This window comes from Mus musculus, chromosome 5, assembly GCF_000001635.26.
Source record: "Mus musculus strain C57BL/6J chromosome 5, GRCm38.p6 C57BL/6J".
NCBI classification, from domain to species: domain Eukaryota; kingdom Metazoa; phylum Chordata; class Mammalia; order Rodentia; family Muridae; genus Mus; species Mus musculus.
The window spans coordinates 118058074-118074627 of record NC_000071.6 but is presented as its reverse complement, the minus strand read 5'-3'; the positions used below and the strand labels follow the sequence as shown (position 1 = coordinate 118074627).

At 54.6% G+C, this 16554-nt stretch overlaps 2 protein-coding genes and 1 long non-coding RNA gene across 4 annotated transcripts in view; 1 reads left to right on the top strand and 2 right to left on the bottom strand.

The window, feature by feature from the left end:
• Fbxw8 (F-box and WD-40 domain protein 8) overlaps nucleotides 1–9647 on the top strand; it is a 90478-nt gene extending 80831 nt beyond the window's left edge. The window contains exons 9-11 of the mRNA NM_172721.2: nucleotides 4109–4282; nucleotides 5913–6023; nucleotides 6399–9647. Coding sequence (NP_766309.2) covers nucleotides 4109–4282; nucleotides 5913–6023; nucleotides 6399–6543 — 430 coding nt within the window. The 3' untranslated portion in view covers nucleotides 6544–9647. The remainder of the gene's footprint in view (nucleotides 1–4108; nucleotides 4283–5912; nucleotides 6024–6398) is intronic.
• Nucleotides 264–4113, bottom strand: Gm30466. The gene is made up of 2 exons (XR_387640.4): nucleotides 3198–4113; nucleotides 264–3110 (listed from the first exon to the last, which is right to left on the bottom strand). It is a non-coding gene; the product is annotated as a predicted gene, 30466 (long non-coding RNA).
• Nucleotides 9648–12749: 3102 nt separating the features above from the next.
• Nucleotides 12750–16554, bottom strand: part of Tesc (tescalcin) — a 34136-nt gene continuing 30331 nt past the window's right edge. For both annotated transcript variants that reach the window (NR_151582.1, NM_021344.4), the window contains exons 7-8: nucleotides 15139–15186; nucleotides 12750–13026 (exon numbers count right to left, since the gene is read on the bottom strand). Coding sequence is in view for 1 of the 2 variants with exons in the window: in NM_021344.4 (NP_067319.2) it covers nucleotides 12949–13026; nucleotides 15139–15186 (126 nt within the window). In the remaining variant the exon portion in view is untranslated. The remainder of the gene's footprint in view (nucleotides 13027–15138; nucleotides 15187–16554) is intronic.

The following is a 16554-nucleotide window of genomic DNA, read 5'->3' as shown; positions in this document are numbered from 1 at the left end:
AGTCTCAGGACAGCTTGGACAATACAGTGAGGCTCTCTGTGAGAGTGGGCCAGCAGGATGGCCCAGCTGTTCAGAGCATGCTCATGAGGCCCTTCCAGAGGCCTTTGGTCTGATTCTCAGCAGCCACATCAGGTGCTCTCAACTGCCTGTAACTCCAGCTCTGGCCTCTGCAGGCACCTGCACTCACATTGTACAGAAATGCTCACAGACACACAATCCAACATAAAATCTTAAAAGAACAAAACAAAAATGTGCAACGTAGGTATGCAAACAATCTGTAATATTTTAAATTTAGTATTTGTAAACATATTGTGTGTATACATGATGATGGGGTGCATGGGCCACAGTGTGCATTTGGAGGGCTGAGGACAACTGTGGCGTTGGTTCTCTCCTTACACCCTCACCGAGCTTCCAGGGACGAAAGTCAGGTCACCAGGCTGCTTCAGGCATCGCCCTCACGCGTGTACACACGACAAGCTTCCGGCCTCTGTGCTTCCAGCTGCTGTGGCCAGCAGGGCTGTCCCAGACAGTGTCCCAGGCAGTGTCTCAGACAGTGTCCCAGGCTGGCTTTTCGTGAGCCACAGAGTTTGGGCTTTAGTTGAGTCAGAGCAGTTGGGTGCTGAGAGCTTCGGGATCACATGGCAGGGTTGCTGCTCAGCACAGAGCATGCTAAGCTGAGCCCAGCTGGACAGAGCTGAACATGTCTGCCTGCACACACAAGGGTTCGGTTGCTATGAGCTTGGACATTCGCGGAAGGCTATCGGTGCTATATGGGTGAGGTATGGGCTCTACACATGTACTTATGTCCAGCCTCCTCTATAGCTCAGGTACAGCACGGCCAGACAGAAGTGTGTGCTAACCCTTTCAAAATACCAGTTTTCCCAACTGACGTAGTCATAATTTCCGTACATTTACCTTTAGTTCCTAGATAGAAATGCAGCCAAGTGTAGATTCTTCCTGAAGAACAGCCAACCCAAAGTCTGAACACTGCCAGCTTTGCCTCCACAGTCTGCCTTGTTATCATGCAGGACTGTTGAGTCCAAACCAATAGGAAGCACGCCCCAAGGTGTGACCCCCAATTAAAGAGTCTCCTCGCTTCCTTCCAGCCCAGCACACAGAGAGTTGTGGTGTGCTCATGTGTGCTGCCTGCTGCCAGGGAGCGTGCAGGGCGCGAACATTGCGCTCACTCCATCTGCAAGGGTTATAATGAGTTATTCAGAGCTCTTCGCACAGGACCAACCAGAGCGTGCCTCCCTCTCCGTTCCAGCGCGTTTTCCTGCCCATCAGATGGATGCTCCTCTGCTGGAGTCTTTGGAAGGTTCTGGTGTCTTTTGTTTTAATTGGCGGGCTAAAGCCGCCTCCTATGGTTGGGTTATCATTAGCAAGGGCTGCAGAGAGGGAGTGTTGGGGCTGTCCTCCAGGCCCATCCATGAATATTAAACATACGACAATTACAGCTTTCAGACCAATTATTTTTCTTTCAGCAGGCAAAGTGGTGATACTCACTAGATGAGGATTCACAGTTCCTACCATTGGCCCCTTCTTGTCCTGGACTCGGTGGACCTGGCATGTGTCTCTCCCCATTTGTTGGGCTACCTGTCTCCCAGTATGGAGTGTGCGCGGTTTGAGTGCCGAGGCTGCCCGCTCTGCCAGAGCTGCTGCCGTGTGGGTTGGTACTGCACACTGCCAGGTGATCTGGGCCGATACCTGCTTCCTAGTGTGAATGTGATGGTTTGAGTGGACAGGACACAGCAGCATGAGTTCTGTCTGAGACAAGCCAGAGGTCTCAAAACTGGGTTCTACGTTTGGGCCGGTTTCTGAGTCCCTAGCAAACCTGACTGTGGTGTCTCTGGTGTGTGTTGTCTTGTTTGGTACCGTTGTGCTGTTGTAGACACAGCACAAAAAGACAAGCTTTGAACTAATGGACCAAAGGTGCTTGCCCTTGTATTCATAACAGCCGTACTGTAAGCACTCACAGAGGGGCCCTGGTAGATCTCACTAGCCAGCTTGTGCAGGGAAGCATCCACCCCCATCTGTTTAGGGTTCCAGCCTGAGGCTCCCTCCTGGGTCCCCAACAGCCTTGGGTCTCTCTGCCTATAGAGGCCTGAAGCCAAGCAGTCATGCGTGTCACTGGAGTGAGACTGGGGGTGAGTCTGCACTCCCATCTTGCCATGCGGCCTCCATGCCGCACCCCAGGACTGTGGTCATCTGTTGTTGGTGTGCTTTCACAGCAGGATTTCTTATACCCAGGGCCGATCTTGAGCTTGCTTTGTTGTAGCCTCATAGCCAAGAATCACCTTGAACTCTTGGTCCTCCTGCCTTCATCTCCCTGGTGCTGGGATCTCAACCTCCATTGTTTCACATTATACCTACTTCATGGTGGCCAAGAAACCAGTAAATGGTCTGAAACAAATTGAGTATGTACATGTGTGTGGTACCAGGGCGAAGCCAACATCCTCTGAGGCCTGATTTTTAAAACACCATGGTAGTACCTTGAATAAAATAAAAAACCTCCCTTAGGGCTCTGGTTACATTTTTCCCTTCCAAGGAACTGCTTTTAGCATTTAACTTCTGAACTGTGCTTATGGGAAGTGTACTTTGCACCCTGAAGCCAGTGTGGTAGCCTCTATGTAGCCCTGTGATGGCTCCCTGTCTCCACTCACCCCTGACCCTGGTCCACAATCACTGTCACAGTTGGGCAGTTCTTGTCCCCGTGGTCCATCTGCACCTGCGTGTGAGCAGGTAGAGATCTGCACGTCGTCCCATGGTCCACTGTCAACTTGTCCTGTGGTGGCCTCATGTGGTGCAGTTAATTACGACATCCCACCCCATCCAGTCATTCACATCCATGGAGTCTCATTTCCCTGTCAGCCTAATGATCACTCCTTAACTGGGCATTCCTCCTCCCTCGGGCTGCTGAAGACTTCTTGCGTGCTCCCATGTTTAAAGTGGCATCCTCCCATATGTATGCTTTACTCTGATCAGTGTTCACTAGCACTAACCCAGGGCGTCACCAGGACCTCCATTCAGTGTGATGCCCCTGCCTCCACGCTTCCCACTGTTGGCCATGCCGTCTCATAAAGTTCGTGGTCAGGGTCGGTGTCTTCATTCTGGAAGATGGATGGTTGTTTGTGAGCAGGAGCGTAGTATTCACGTCCTCACTGCCCCTGCACTGTGAATGAAGGCGGCAGCCTCACCCCTTCCACAGCCGCCCAGCTCTGTCTAAAAGGTCGGTGATTCTGCACGGCAGGGGTGATAGTGGTCTGTGGTAGAAGGCTGCCCAGGCTTCTGAAACAGAAGCTCTGGGCCTGTCTTGTGCTGCTGATGCAGCCTGTGGCTGGTAGCCTGACTTCACCAGGCAGGCAGGCAGGCAGGCAGGCAGGCAGGCAGGCTCTCAGTTTTCCTTAGCTTAGCAGTCACTGAAGGTATGGTGGGTCCAACGGTAGCTGGAATGTGAGGCTATAGTCATGCTGCATCTGCAGTCAGGAGAGAGGGATACATGCAAGAGCCAGACTCCTTCCCTGGCCACTCACCCAGCAGCAGTGTTGAATTTTGGACACTGAACTAAAAAAAAGAAAAAGAAAAAGGAAGAAAAGAAAAAAGAAACAAAGACAAGCAGAAAACCTGGACAGATCTCAAGACGCCGGGACCCGGGAGGTGATAAACAGAGGGAAGAAAGGGAGTTCGGGACTTAATAAAACACCGTCTGTAGAAAGGAAGTTAGCTCTCCTTAGCTCTGGCCGCTGCTCCCCAAGGGCAAGTTTACCAAACTTTTGGAAAAATGTGCTCTGAAATCCAGCTCTTCTGGCTCAGAACTGTAACACCCATCCTTGTACCTTGTGTGCCTGGTGACCACAAACAGGCAAGTTTCCGTGATGCCTTCAGGGCCTGGACAGTGAGGGAGGCACAACCTCCAGGTAAACGTCACCCCAGGCCCTGGAGTAGCTTGCCTGGCTTTTTGGCAGATTTGTTTCTGATCTCAAGACAAAGCTCCTCTGTGTTGCAGGTGACTCCCATGGGAGAATCCCTCCAGGACGCTCTAGGGGCTGCGGTGCTGGTTCTTGCAGGCTTCCTCAGTTACCCCCTTCTCCCCGTGCTCTTCTTCCAGAGTGAGGATCCATGACCTCCGCAGCGATAAGATCGCCCTGTCGCTGTCTGCCCATCAGCTGGGGGTGTCCGCAGTCCAGATGGATGACTGGAAGGTTGTCAGTGGAGGCGAGGAGGGGCTGGTGTCTGTGTGGGATTACCGCATGAACCAGAAGCTGTGGGAAGTGCACTCCAGGTAAGCTGACTCCCGTGTACAGACTGTGGTTCCAGGCCACCTGTGCCCTCGTTGCGCCTTCCTGAAAGCACTTTTGCTGGAGAGGTGACCTAGGCTTGGAAAGATACCAGTCCAAGACCTGAACTCCTCTCTCGGTAATACAGCCCTCACTAAGCATCCTAGCTGCTTAGGACGCAGTGAAGGCCTCACAACTGTGGCACAGGTTACGGTATGAATGCCTTCATCTTTATTACCAGGGAAAGGAGGGAGCCAGCTTGGGGAGACTGATTTCCAGTGTACAGGAGGATGGGTTGGCGCAGAACCCCTCCATGTGCCAGACTCAATGTGTCTGTCTGTGCCTCCCTTCAGTGTGAGGAAGGGCACTTGGGGTGCAAGTTGAGTGGGCCTCAGCTAAGGGGGGGTCATCTCAGCGTGAGCAGGAGTGTTGAGAGGAGAATCCTGTCTGGGCACAGGCCACAGAGTTCTAGGACTGGAGCCCTGCTGTGCGATTGTTCATGTGAGCCTGCCTCAGTTGTGACTTGAGAAGCAGCCTGGAGTCCCCTAGCTGAACACTGGCTCCTCTGGAACGAGAGGGTGTGACGCTGTGGAAGTGCCCAGCTTGAGAGCATAACATAGCTTTCACCAGATACAAAACCAAGACAGCTCTGCCTTTATTTAAGTGAAGGTCTGTGCACCTTTGAGAGGGTTTGTGAAGCCAAAGTAAATTTGGGTTCCTTCTTGGCCGGCAGGGCGGTGAATACTTTGGCTAGCAGCTCTTATCAGATCAGAACCCCTGTCTACCACACTGCCTCAGGCCTTGCCCTTCCCCAACTTCACTGCTGATACACCATGGTGCCACCAGGTGGTGCCAAAAGGCAGCTCAAACGTCCCACACTGGAACCAGCATTTGCCTGAAAGCCAGTACTCTCGTTGGTTCTCTGTGTGTCCAGGACAGTGCCTGTCCTTCTCACCACCAAGGGGAGGCCCCTGCGCTTCACACCCCCACTAAGGCCTTCTCTCCGTAGGCGCCCTGTGCCTGTTCCACGCTCCGTCTAGTGCAGCTGCTGTCTGCTCCCCTGTCTTGAGCCTGCCTTCCCTCACCAGCTTCCTCTCCTTCGTGTGCTTTTGCCAAAGGGCCTGTTCTTGCCACAGGCCTCCCCCCTCCCTCCCTAGTGGTCTCAGCTAGCCCCCCTGGGTGTGGTAGTCCTCCTCCTTGCAGAGGTGGGCTCCTAGCTTCCCACTACTGTGGAGCCTCTGAGGGCAAGCACCCATCTTTAGGAGCCTACACTCTCTGTTGTACCCTGGGTCACAGTATGGCCTCACCAGATGCAGGTGCTGTCAACTGTAGCCATCACCCTGAGGATAAGAACTGGCCCATGGCTCTTCGGCTTTCTGAGCCATGTTGTAGGTTTGTCTCAAGCTGAATGCTCTTATATCCCAAATACACCAACTTGTTGAGGCAGGCAGCTAGAATAGGAGGTTAGCAGTGTGTTTGCTAAATGACATGGTGCCAGAGCAGGCCTTGCTTGCGCCTGCTTTGGAGCTGAAGCTGGGCCCAGTTCCTTCTCCATAATGGAAAGTGCCTAGGGTTCTGCCAGGCCCAGCCGGGGAAGGCTGCTCCCACCTTACAGCTCTCTTCCTCCCACCGCAGGCACCCTGTGCGCTATCTCTCCTTCAATAGCCACAGCCTCATCACTGCCAACGTGCCCTACGAGAAGGTGCTGCGAAACTCCGACCTCGACAACTTTGCCTGTCACAGGAGGTCAGTGTGGGGTTGGGCGGAGTTTGCACAATCTGAGAAATGGCTCCATGTGTGTCCCTGCTCCGTCCCAGTCACACCGGCCTCTCGGGGTATCGGCCACTGTCCTGGCTTTGTAGAAATTTGGAGCCCATGCCGAGTGTCTGTCTGCAGTTCTGCAGCTGCTCCTGGGGTTGGGGGCAGCAGAGACACACTGTCAGTTAACAGGCAGACTGCGCGGAGGTCCCTGCAGATGCTTCTTCATAGACACTGTCTCTGGGGTCTGCATATCTGACACAGTGGCCTCAGAGCAGTGATCGCAGTGAGAGCCAGCCAAGATTATGCCTGTCTCTTCACACAGCAGCCTTGCTGACTGGTGCTTATCTCTGCTTCCTCTAGACATCGTGGCCTGATCCATGCCTATGAATTTGCTGTGGACCAGCTGGCCTTTCAGAGCCCCCTTCCTGTCTGCCGCTTACCCCGTGACATCATGGCTGGATACAGCTATGACCTCGCACTGTCTTTCCCCCATGACAGTATTTAGGGTGTCACCTCATGTAGACGTGGAAAGGGCAGTTTTACAAATGTTAGAGTTGGAGAGAGGCTCTGCAGCACATGGTGGGAGTTTGGGGACAGTGTCCTGTATGACTGTGGCCACACAGCCCTGTTGCCCTGTACAGAACCAGACTCCATTGCTGCCTTTCTCCTCCTCCTCCTCCTCCTCAGGCTTTGGTAGGACTGGCTGATGACTCAGAGTTAACCTTTCCAGGGGTGGCTCCTCCCCCTCAGCCTATGGCAGCAGTGACACCCCCCCTCGTTCCATAGGCCAGGGACACAGGGCCTTCACTTGCACTGTCTCCTGGGTGTGGTGCTGAGGGTGGAACCAGAATCTCACACGCATAGGCAAGCGTCAGCCTCCAAGCTGCCTCCCCAGCTGTCAGCCTCCCCAGCTGTCTCCTCCAGGCACCCTCCAGTGCAGCCCCTCCTCTGGGATTCACACCGTTGATAATTATAGGGCCACCTTACCTGTAGGAGCTGTTCTGTCCTGTACATGTGCTATGAAGGAGACAGCCATCCTTCCTGCAGAGGGAAAGGGTCATTGCACAGGGATAGGGTCAGTCTCCAAGCCTAGCCGGTGGTGTCTCTTCCTGACAAACGCAGCCATAGCTCACCCACTCTGCCTTCAGAGTGTCATGGACAAATCCACACATAGTGGCCAGGAGACCCAGTCAGAGCTCTTCAGAATCCCCACAGACCAGGCACCTAACACACCTGCACAGAGGCCACCAGGTCTCAGGAGACAAAGTTCCTCTCCCAGGGAATACCAGCTCAAAAAACAAGTGGGCTGGCAAACTCCACATTGGGTCTGCCGAGAGCAAGAAAAAAGAGGGGGGTGGGGGAGCTCCATGGGGTGGATCCCAGGCTGGCAGCAGGAAGGTGCTGGAAGGCCTGAGAGGGTGTGCAGTGCCCTCCCCGAGCCCTGGTGGTCTCCTCCTGTGTGCTGGGATGGAGTCTAGTGGGTTTGTGGCATGATCTCAGATCTTGGCATTGAGGCCTCTCCCCATGCACAAGTGCCCAGGGGAGCTCACCTCCCTCTTGCTGGGCTGGCGCCCCCTGCTGGCCTGGTCTTGCTGTGTCCTCACTCGAGCATTCCCAGTCCTAAGCTGTCCACTGGAGACATTTCTGTCAGAGAAATTGGCTGTGCGGTCAGCTCCTTTCTGGGCTTCGCAGCCATGAAAGGCCACTGAAGAGCAGAGGTGACTAGAGTAGTTTCAAGCATACATGCCCTTCTAGCCCCCAATCCCTGCCCCCTACCCCCACAGAGCATCTGTCCTCGCTGGCTCCTGCCACTGCACCTGCTCCCAGGGTGGGGGACAGGCTGGCTCCCTGTGCTGCCTCTGAAGCCAGAAGACACCAGGACACAGCCCTGGGAGCCAGGGGTGGTCACACATCTGCAGCTTGCCTTTTGCCTTAAGCGGCCACTTCTGCTCTGTTATTAAAGGTTCTACACTGATGAGCGTGTGTGCTGCTCCTGTAAGGACTCGTTTGAAGTCTTCCTCTGCCCTGTGTAGTCTGGTTTATTTCCCCCGGCTGGGGGTGCAGGGGCACAACATGACATGTGCACACAGACTAGGCTGTCCATGCAGGCGACATGCTGCTCCTGAAGCTCAGACAGCAGTTCCCATGGCAGAGTCTAGGGTACTGTGGTGTCTTTCAGCTGAGCGACAGGATTGCCAGCCTCCCTCAGCAGGGGCACTTGGTACCCCCATAAGGGTGGCATGCCCCAGTCCACTTGTTACAGGGCAGGGCAGTACCACGAGCTAGTTAGTTGCTTGGAATTAAGAACAGCCTCCCCTAGTGAGGGGTTTCAGGTGATGACTGCCCCGTGACAGTGGCTCAGATGGAGACACTACCCATGGGCTCTTGCTTGAAGCAGCAGATGGCACGGGCCATGGCACCGTGGCCCACACAGCCAAGCCAGATGGGTTACCTGGCTCCTGCGGCAGGCCTGCGGTGACTTGGCCAGCACTGCCCGTGTGCGAGGTGGCAGAGCCCCTCCTGTGCAGCAGCCTGGGCCTACTGCGGTGCACTAGGGAACTTCTCCCTGGAACAGAAGAGGAGCACCAGCCTGTGCCTGGCCGAGCCGAGCTTGTGCTGTGGCAGCTGCCCTTCCCAAGACAGACGTGCTGCCTCTCACCGCGGCAGGGGCCCTTTGAGTCCCCCCACTTTCCCTGTGGGGACAAGCCTGTCCCTTGCTGGCTTAGTGTTACTGTTTTGCCACCCTGCCCTGGCCAGAGTTCCGAGTCCTCCTGTGGCCATGTTCCTGCCCCAAGCCCTGTTGGCATTTGTCCAACTCATGAAGACAAAGGTGCCAGTGATGCCATCGGGAGTGGCCTGGTTCCGGCACTGGCTCCCTCAAGGTCACGGCATACAAGGACAGCCTTTATGGCAGGTGTTTGCCAAACCTCAAGGTGACTTGCACTTCTGCCTCTCCTTCCACCAACTTGGGCCTCTTCCAGCACAGTGGAACTTGGACTGGTCAACTGCAGAGGATCAGACCTGAGGGCCTGCCCTCTCCCACCTAACAGAGGGGCTTTGTTCACGTCTCGAAGAGCCTGGTTTGCCAAGTGGTCAGAGTGGCAGGCTGCTCTGGGCTTGCTCTGTTTCTTACCCATAAGTTCTGTGTCACTAGGCTGCAGGTATCCATCCAGCCATGTCTATGAGGTTTGTATCACACAGCCCTCCGGGGAAAGTATCAGATTAAACATTAGCCTCCAACCACCACCAAACTGGGGGAGGGGACAACTTTATAAGTAGAGCATTGTGATGCCACACACACACACTCGCTGAGTGTCCCACCACTCAGGAGGATTTTAAGTTTGAGGACCAATCTCTAGAATCAATTGTCAGTAACAGGACAGTACTGTAGGGTAGATCTCGCTTTCAGTCTGCTACAGAATAGAGAGCACACCCAACCTCCACCCAGCCACTGAGGCCCCAGCTCTGCCTGCTTCTCTACCCACAGCCCTACTCCCAGCTCCTCAGCAGTAGCCTTGGGTGCCACCAAGTCAGCTTCAGTGTGGTTGATGAAGAGCCTGTACTTACCTGTCCCCAAATAAATGTTAGCACAAAGCCTGCTTCACACTGATGATGGAGGCACCTCATCTGGCTCGTGTCACACAGCGATGGGAGGTCTGGCTGCACAGGGGCGGAGCACCACCCACCTACACACAGTCCTGCAAGAAACAATCTACCTGCTTCCTCCCTGCCCTGCAGACCCCACGGCCCACTGGTGAGGCTGCCCAGGGCAGTAGCCAGAAGTCCCCCAGGGTGGGGGATACCAAGGAATTAGTCTGTACTCCTGGGGAGCAGGTTTGCACCAATTCATGGTCTTTATCCTGCCTAGGTAGGCAGCTGCAGAGCATGCTGGGAGCCAAGCAGTTGGTACTCCTGGTGGTTTCGACAGTGGGGAGGCAGCCTGGCCTCGCCATTGTGAACAAACGAGCTTGCTTCTGGTCCTGGAGGACTAGGCTCCCAGTGAGTCAATCTCGTTTTAATTAGCTGTTTGGATTAGCTGTGCCCAGAGCTTCAAAGACATTAGTAGGCCCTCAAAGGGGAGCACCAGCCAGCACGCTTGATGAACGTCCATCACAGCATCTTCCCTGCTAGACCTCCGGGCTCTGGCCGAGGGAAGGCGATCCATTATTTATGAAAACATTTTACATTCATGAACTGCCTTTGTTGAGAAAGGACACCACTGAAAGTGGGAGAGTCTCAGGAAACCCAGGCCCAGGAGATGCCAAAGTGGCAGCTGCCCAGAGCCTGCAGCCCCCTCCTCACCACAGCATGGAGTCCAGGAAGCCAGGCTCCAGATAGTTTATGCATTATGTCCCCCTGCTGACCTGCTGGCTTTCTAGAGCCCTAGAGCCAGTAGAAACCTAGAAGCCAGGAAGTCCCCAAGTGGTGAGGTATACCTTTGTTGGGTTCTCCCCAGAGCTGACAGTTTGCTTGGCTCTGAGCAGGGAGATGGGAGCCCCCATATCTGCTCCTGCCTGCTGCTTTGCTGGGGCTTTTTTTTTTTTTTTTTTTTTTTTTTTATCAAACTGAGGCCTGTGTTCAAAAGCACGGCCCTGGCAGTGCCTTCCTTCTGACCTCCTTCCTCACCAGTCCAGGAGAGTGGGTGGTGTTGAGTGGCCCTGCAGGCCAGCATCAAACACAGGCCAGCCCTGCCTGCCAAGTGCTTGCTCAGAACACCTGCAGACCCCCTCAGCTCCTCACTTGCCTCTGGGGTCCAACATAGTAACCAATCTAGCACCCTCACACGCATACACACAGCACCATCCTACCACATCCCCTGAGCACATCTCTGCACACCCCTATAACTGGCCACATAGCATGTTTTGCTTTTAAGTAAGGCATACTAGCTTGCACCTCACCCCCAGCAGTAGGCCAGGGCTCACTTACTTAGTCAAGTTACCATTTTCCCCTTCGTGCACATTACGGAGGACACCTGTTGTTGAGAAGATCCGTCCACCTCTCGGAACCACTTGAGACAGCCTGCTTGGGGAGGGCAGCATGGAAGGGACCCATAGAAGCAGCCACTGAATCTGGCACATCACCATGGAGACAGAGCCTGCCATCAGTCATGACGAGCAAGCACCCACAGCGAGAGAGAAGGCTGCAGGGGTCTCTACTGAGACCAGAACAATCCGCTCTGTTCTGGCACCAGGATTGTTTGTTCAGGCATGAGTCACCATCCCCTGAGCAGTGCTGATGGCAGACACCAGTATTTTCACCAAACCAGCAGAGCTAAGATGTACGTGCCGCGAGGCTTAGGAAGTAAGAGCAACTGGTGCAAGAGCCTGACAGCTTGAGTTTGATCCCCAGGAAAAAGGGGGGAGGGGCAGGGGCTAAAAAGACAGATGAGTTCCCAACACCCACATCAAGCAGCTCCAGGGGTGCTGATAGCCTTGGCTCGGGGCACCCACACTCATGTGTACAAACAAAGGCATATACACTTCTTTTCCTCATATTAAAAAGCCGATGTGGTAGTCCACATCTGTAATCCCAGAGCTCCTGTGAGATGGGAGGCAGAGACAGGACAGTTGCCAGAAGTCAGTCTGGAGTACACAGATGTTGGGGGGGGGGGGGGGCTGCCTCAATGTGGCAGGAGGCAAGAACAGGCATATTGTCCTCTGACCTATACACACACACACACAGGGTCACACCTGATGGTAACAACTTAAAGTGTATCCATTAGGAGGCTGTACAATTATGAGAACCAGAGTTTAGCTCTTGGTACCCACAGAACAAGCCGGCACCCCCAACTCCAGCCCCAGAGGATCTGAATCCCTCCTCTAGCCAATGTGCACTCCTATGCACATAGGCACAGACACATAAAAGTTAGAGAGAAAAATGCTGCACGCACATGGCAAAGAACTGGCAGGAAAACGGGGTTAGCGGATGGAGTGGAAATACTTCATGACTGCCCTCTGGGCCTTAAGGGAGCTCCAGCTACAGGTGTCCAGCCAACCATGATGTGGCCATTGACAGACAACACAAATGAGATCAAACATGCTCAGAACAAGACATCTAACTAAGCATGCCAACAGCATCAGGTGCCAGTCACCCAAAGAACTTCCTGGAGTCTAGAAAGGCACCTCCCAGCGTCAACAGAGGGAACAAAAGCATCCTAGAACAACACCTGAGAGACCTAGATAACAAGCACCAGCAACCCACTGGTTGGGGTGGGGGGACGACCTCTGCTCTGCAGTCAATATTTTGGCTCTACTGGCCCCCCACCCATCCTGACAAGCCAAGATGTATAAGCTACCTACCTGCAGTAGGCACCTCTAGTCTCCACTACCGCCTGTGCTGGGGGCCAGAGTTTCCTGGGCTCGCATCTGGGTCCATGCTGTCAGGAGGAACCATGGCAACCCCAATTGTAGGTACCCTCCATCAGGAGCTGACACCAGCAGCCAGCCAGCAGTGATGGTGCTAAGAAAACCCCCATTACCTACACGCCAGGTCTTCTGGAAGCCTGCCCAGACAGACTCTTCCTGGCTCCCCCCCCCCCCCACCAGGTGGGGACCACAGGTAGATGCCCAGTCCTTCAAGGAGGAAAGCAGATGGTATACAAGGGCCAACAGACAGGACAGAGGGCCTCACCAGTCTCTGCCTGCTCCTCAGAGTCAGTCTCATGTCACCCAAGACCAGGTTCTTTTAAGGGATGTGAGGGACAGATGGGGATGCCGGACTCATTAGGAAACCTTTATTGTCACCATTAGAGATAAAAATATCGGAGTCCCACACACCACACCCCACGAGGAGGATAACTGAAGAAGGGTTACTGATTGTCACAGAAGCCCAGGCATAGGGCTGAACATCCGTCCTCGGTCACCCCCAGCTTCCAGCCACCCCCTCCCTTGCACGGGCAGCAGGCAGCAGGTCAGTGGCAGAGGGCGATGGTCTCCATGTTGAGGAAACGAATGTGCATCTTGGTCTCGATGTCGATGCCCTGCCAGATCTGGAATGGAGGGAGAGGCATCAGCAGGCGTCCCCGCCACTGCCAGACACCTGCCTGAGCCAGGTCCTCGGCCTGCCAACCCACTGCCCTCGCCACTGCTGGACGCCCGCCTGAGCCAGGTCCTCGGCCTGCCCACCGCCCCGCCACTGAGACAGAGCCGCTGATGGCTCATAAGAAGCAGGACAGGTTCCGAGGCCATGCCAAGTGAGGAAGGAGTTCCATGCATCCGCTGGTCACTCTGGCTCTGACCTTCGGGCTCTCCGCCGAGATGGTCACCGTGGAGTTAGGATGAAGTCCTGAATCCAAGCGAGGGCTCACTGGGCGCCATGATCTCACTCCCCCATCCACCCCGATTGCCTCTCGATAACCAGCGCAATTCCAGGGTTGCTTCACCACACTGCCCACTTCCCAGACTCAGACTGGGTCAACCAAGCCCCGTGTAGATGCCTAGGGGCTGTTACGTGGCAGGTGTCACTAGACAGCCATCATTTATTGACCTGCCAGCTCAGTCACCATAGCCATGGTGGGATAAGAGGTCACTGGCTTCAAACTTATGCTCAGGTAGAGTGATACTGCTGTGGACTGTCAATCCTGGCCAGTTAGGGTATGGACATTCAGGTCACAAGGCCATTGGCCTACAAGACAAGCCCTTGTCCCTCCCAAGGTCACCCTCTCTCCAGTTCCTTGGCTATGAGCAAGTCAGGGGTTTCGAGTAGGGAGTCAGGATAGGAGCAGGGACAGAGGGTGTCACATTGCCAGGCTGTCACTCAGCATCTACAGAGATGACCCCCTGAGCTTCCCAAGGTGAGGCAGGCCTTGGAGCTAGGCTTTCCACTGTCCTCTACCCTGGTCCTTTGGGGACACGAAAACCATTCCACTTCACAAAGAGCACCCCCAGCTATTGCGAGTTTGAGATGTTCTCTGAGAAAGATCCTGGACTCCATGATGGAATTCAGTCAAGTTGTGGGAGAGGGCACACACAACTAGGGGGCACCAGAAGGGACAAAGTAGGGAGCTAGCTTCTGAAGAGCCCTGGAGATAGCAACAGGGCTGGTTTGTCACAAGAGTCTTACTCTAGCCCAGGCTGGCTTTGAACTCAAGATGCTCCTGCCCCAGCATCCTGGGCAAACACCACCTGTGTGCAACCAGGATACACTCAAGGCAACTGTGCCTCCTCTCGATGCTCCTGGCATCCTGCATCTCGTTCCTAGATGCACAGGTCCCAGTCATGCCTGAGCAGATCCATACACTAACAGCTCCTGGCTTCCCCACACACACACCCTGTGCACCCTGGGGTGTGAGCCTCTGTCAGGAGACAGGGGCAGCAGCTGACCTCTGCCTCCTTCCCTGAGAGGCTGGGGCTATGGTGCCTGCCTCCCTGCAGTCGGCATCCCGCTGGTGGACAGAGGCTCAGCAAAATGAACCCTGGAGGCCCCGGGCTCCCTCCATGCTCAGGCCTTGGGGAGGCCTGCATGCTGAGAAGCTGGCCTGAAAGATTCATAGGTCTTCCTAGGTCCTGACCTCCATCCCCAGAAGGCCTCGGAGACATGACTTTGACATTTTCTTCTTCCTACTTCCGGATACCTTGGTCATTGCAGCAGCCAGGAGCCAGTCTCAACTCTCAGCCCTAGAGTGTGTGTGACAATAACGGCTGTCCACCAGATTGGCTGCCATTACAGGGGGGTGAGGGGGCAGGCAAGTGGGTGACCATTCATGACTCCCAGCAGGATGCTCTAGGGAGGGGCAGAACTCGGCAACACGCCACCTGCTCTAGTCCATTTGCAGAAGAACGCTGGCGTTTGTCCCTGTGCAGGAAGTTTTCAGAATATTCCAGAATCACTGCTGTGAAAAAGCAACTGCTCCCAGGGAAGAGTTGCCAGTGTCCCAAGAAGGAGAGAAATCCACTTCTCCCATCTGCCTGCGTGCCACTTACGTCACAGACCACACGCAACACCATCCTTTCCACAAAGCCAAGCAAGTCAGTCAATGTGGCTTGCAAGGCCCTCCTATAGAACAGCCCTGGTGGGGCACTTGGGATCTGCCAACAGCCACAGCTCCACAAGGTCCTCATGGTGGCCCAGAGCCCCCCATCTTTTCCCCTCTGGCACCCACCTTCAGGAAGTCCTCAAAGGTGATCCCCTCGTACACCTGGTCCGGTTCCTGGGGACAAGACTGTAGTTAGAGTGGCCAAAGAGTCTCCCAGGTCCTTCTGAGATAGTCCACCTCCTCCTAACACCCAGAGCACAGAGGTAGCATTTTGAAGGTAGAGTTGGAAAAGCTGATCATTTGCTTCTAGCCAAGGCTAGTTTCTCCTAGAACTCCAACAGAGGCACAGGTTTTATCTCACCAAACTCCCCCAGGACAGTCAGGGGAAGAAAGAGTGGCAAACCTCCAGGCATGGACCTTCCTTCCCAATACAGCCCACGTCACCCTGTCTCTTGAAATCTAGCCACCAAGATACATCCTGCCAGCCTGGGTCCTGCCTCAGCTCCCATACTGATAAAACAACTATTCTGGACTAATCTATGCTCACAGCCCACTAGGGTAAAGGGAAGGGCATGGAGGGCCGTCTGTGGCCACCGTTGTGCCCATGAGTCACCATGATAACCAGGGAACAGAGTGTGGCTTCAGCCAGGGGCCTAGCATGCTTGACCAAGCAAGTCTCCAGCTGTATCCTTCCTACCATAGGGACAGAGGGGACGATAGCAGGACTTCACGCACGCGCGCGCGCACACACACACACACACACACACACACACACACACACACACACACTGCTGAATGAGTCTTGGAAAACAGTTCACTCAGCAGCTCGCTGTGACAGTGACCAGCACTGCAGGACCCCAAAGGTCCCTGCTGGGTACTCAGAGGGTCTCCTGCACTGCCCCAGAGTCCTTCTCCAGGATTCTACCCTTCATGGCTAGCAAGGGGCTAGCCTCTTCTCCGTGTGGAAAGGCTCTGAGAAGTACACACAGTCAAGATATAGGAGAACCGAAAACAGCAAGTGTGTACAGTTCCCAAGCATGCTTGTAGAAGTGCCAACCTCCCCCCCCCCCCACTGGACACACGTCTCCGCCAAGGGGAAAGAAGGCTATGTCCAATCAAGGCCAGTCAGTGTGACTGCGACTGGAGTCAGGTTAGACCTCGGTACAGCCTGAATTTAGCATGCACTAGGCACTGGGTTCAAAACCCAGACACCCTCCAACCCCTCAAATGCAAGTGACCCAATACAATAGAACAGCAAAGACACATGTATTTGTGCACTGGCTCTGTAGAAAAAGACCTGAAGGGTGGTTCCACAAGGCAAGACCTAGAATGGGCATGGAGAGGGGGGTGACCTTTCAAAATCCCCTCCCGGTTGCTCTTGGGGGCAAGGGTCAATGCCCCTTTAATGTTTGTTTCTTAAGACATTTCATAAAACCCCCCAGTTTTCCACTGGCCTGGGCCTGCCCTGTCCCCAGGGTTTTTCCTCCATCTCTCCCTCTCCAGAGCATCAGGCTCCCAGGCTGGGTGAGGGGAGCTAATTAT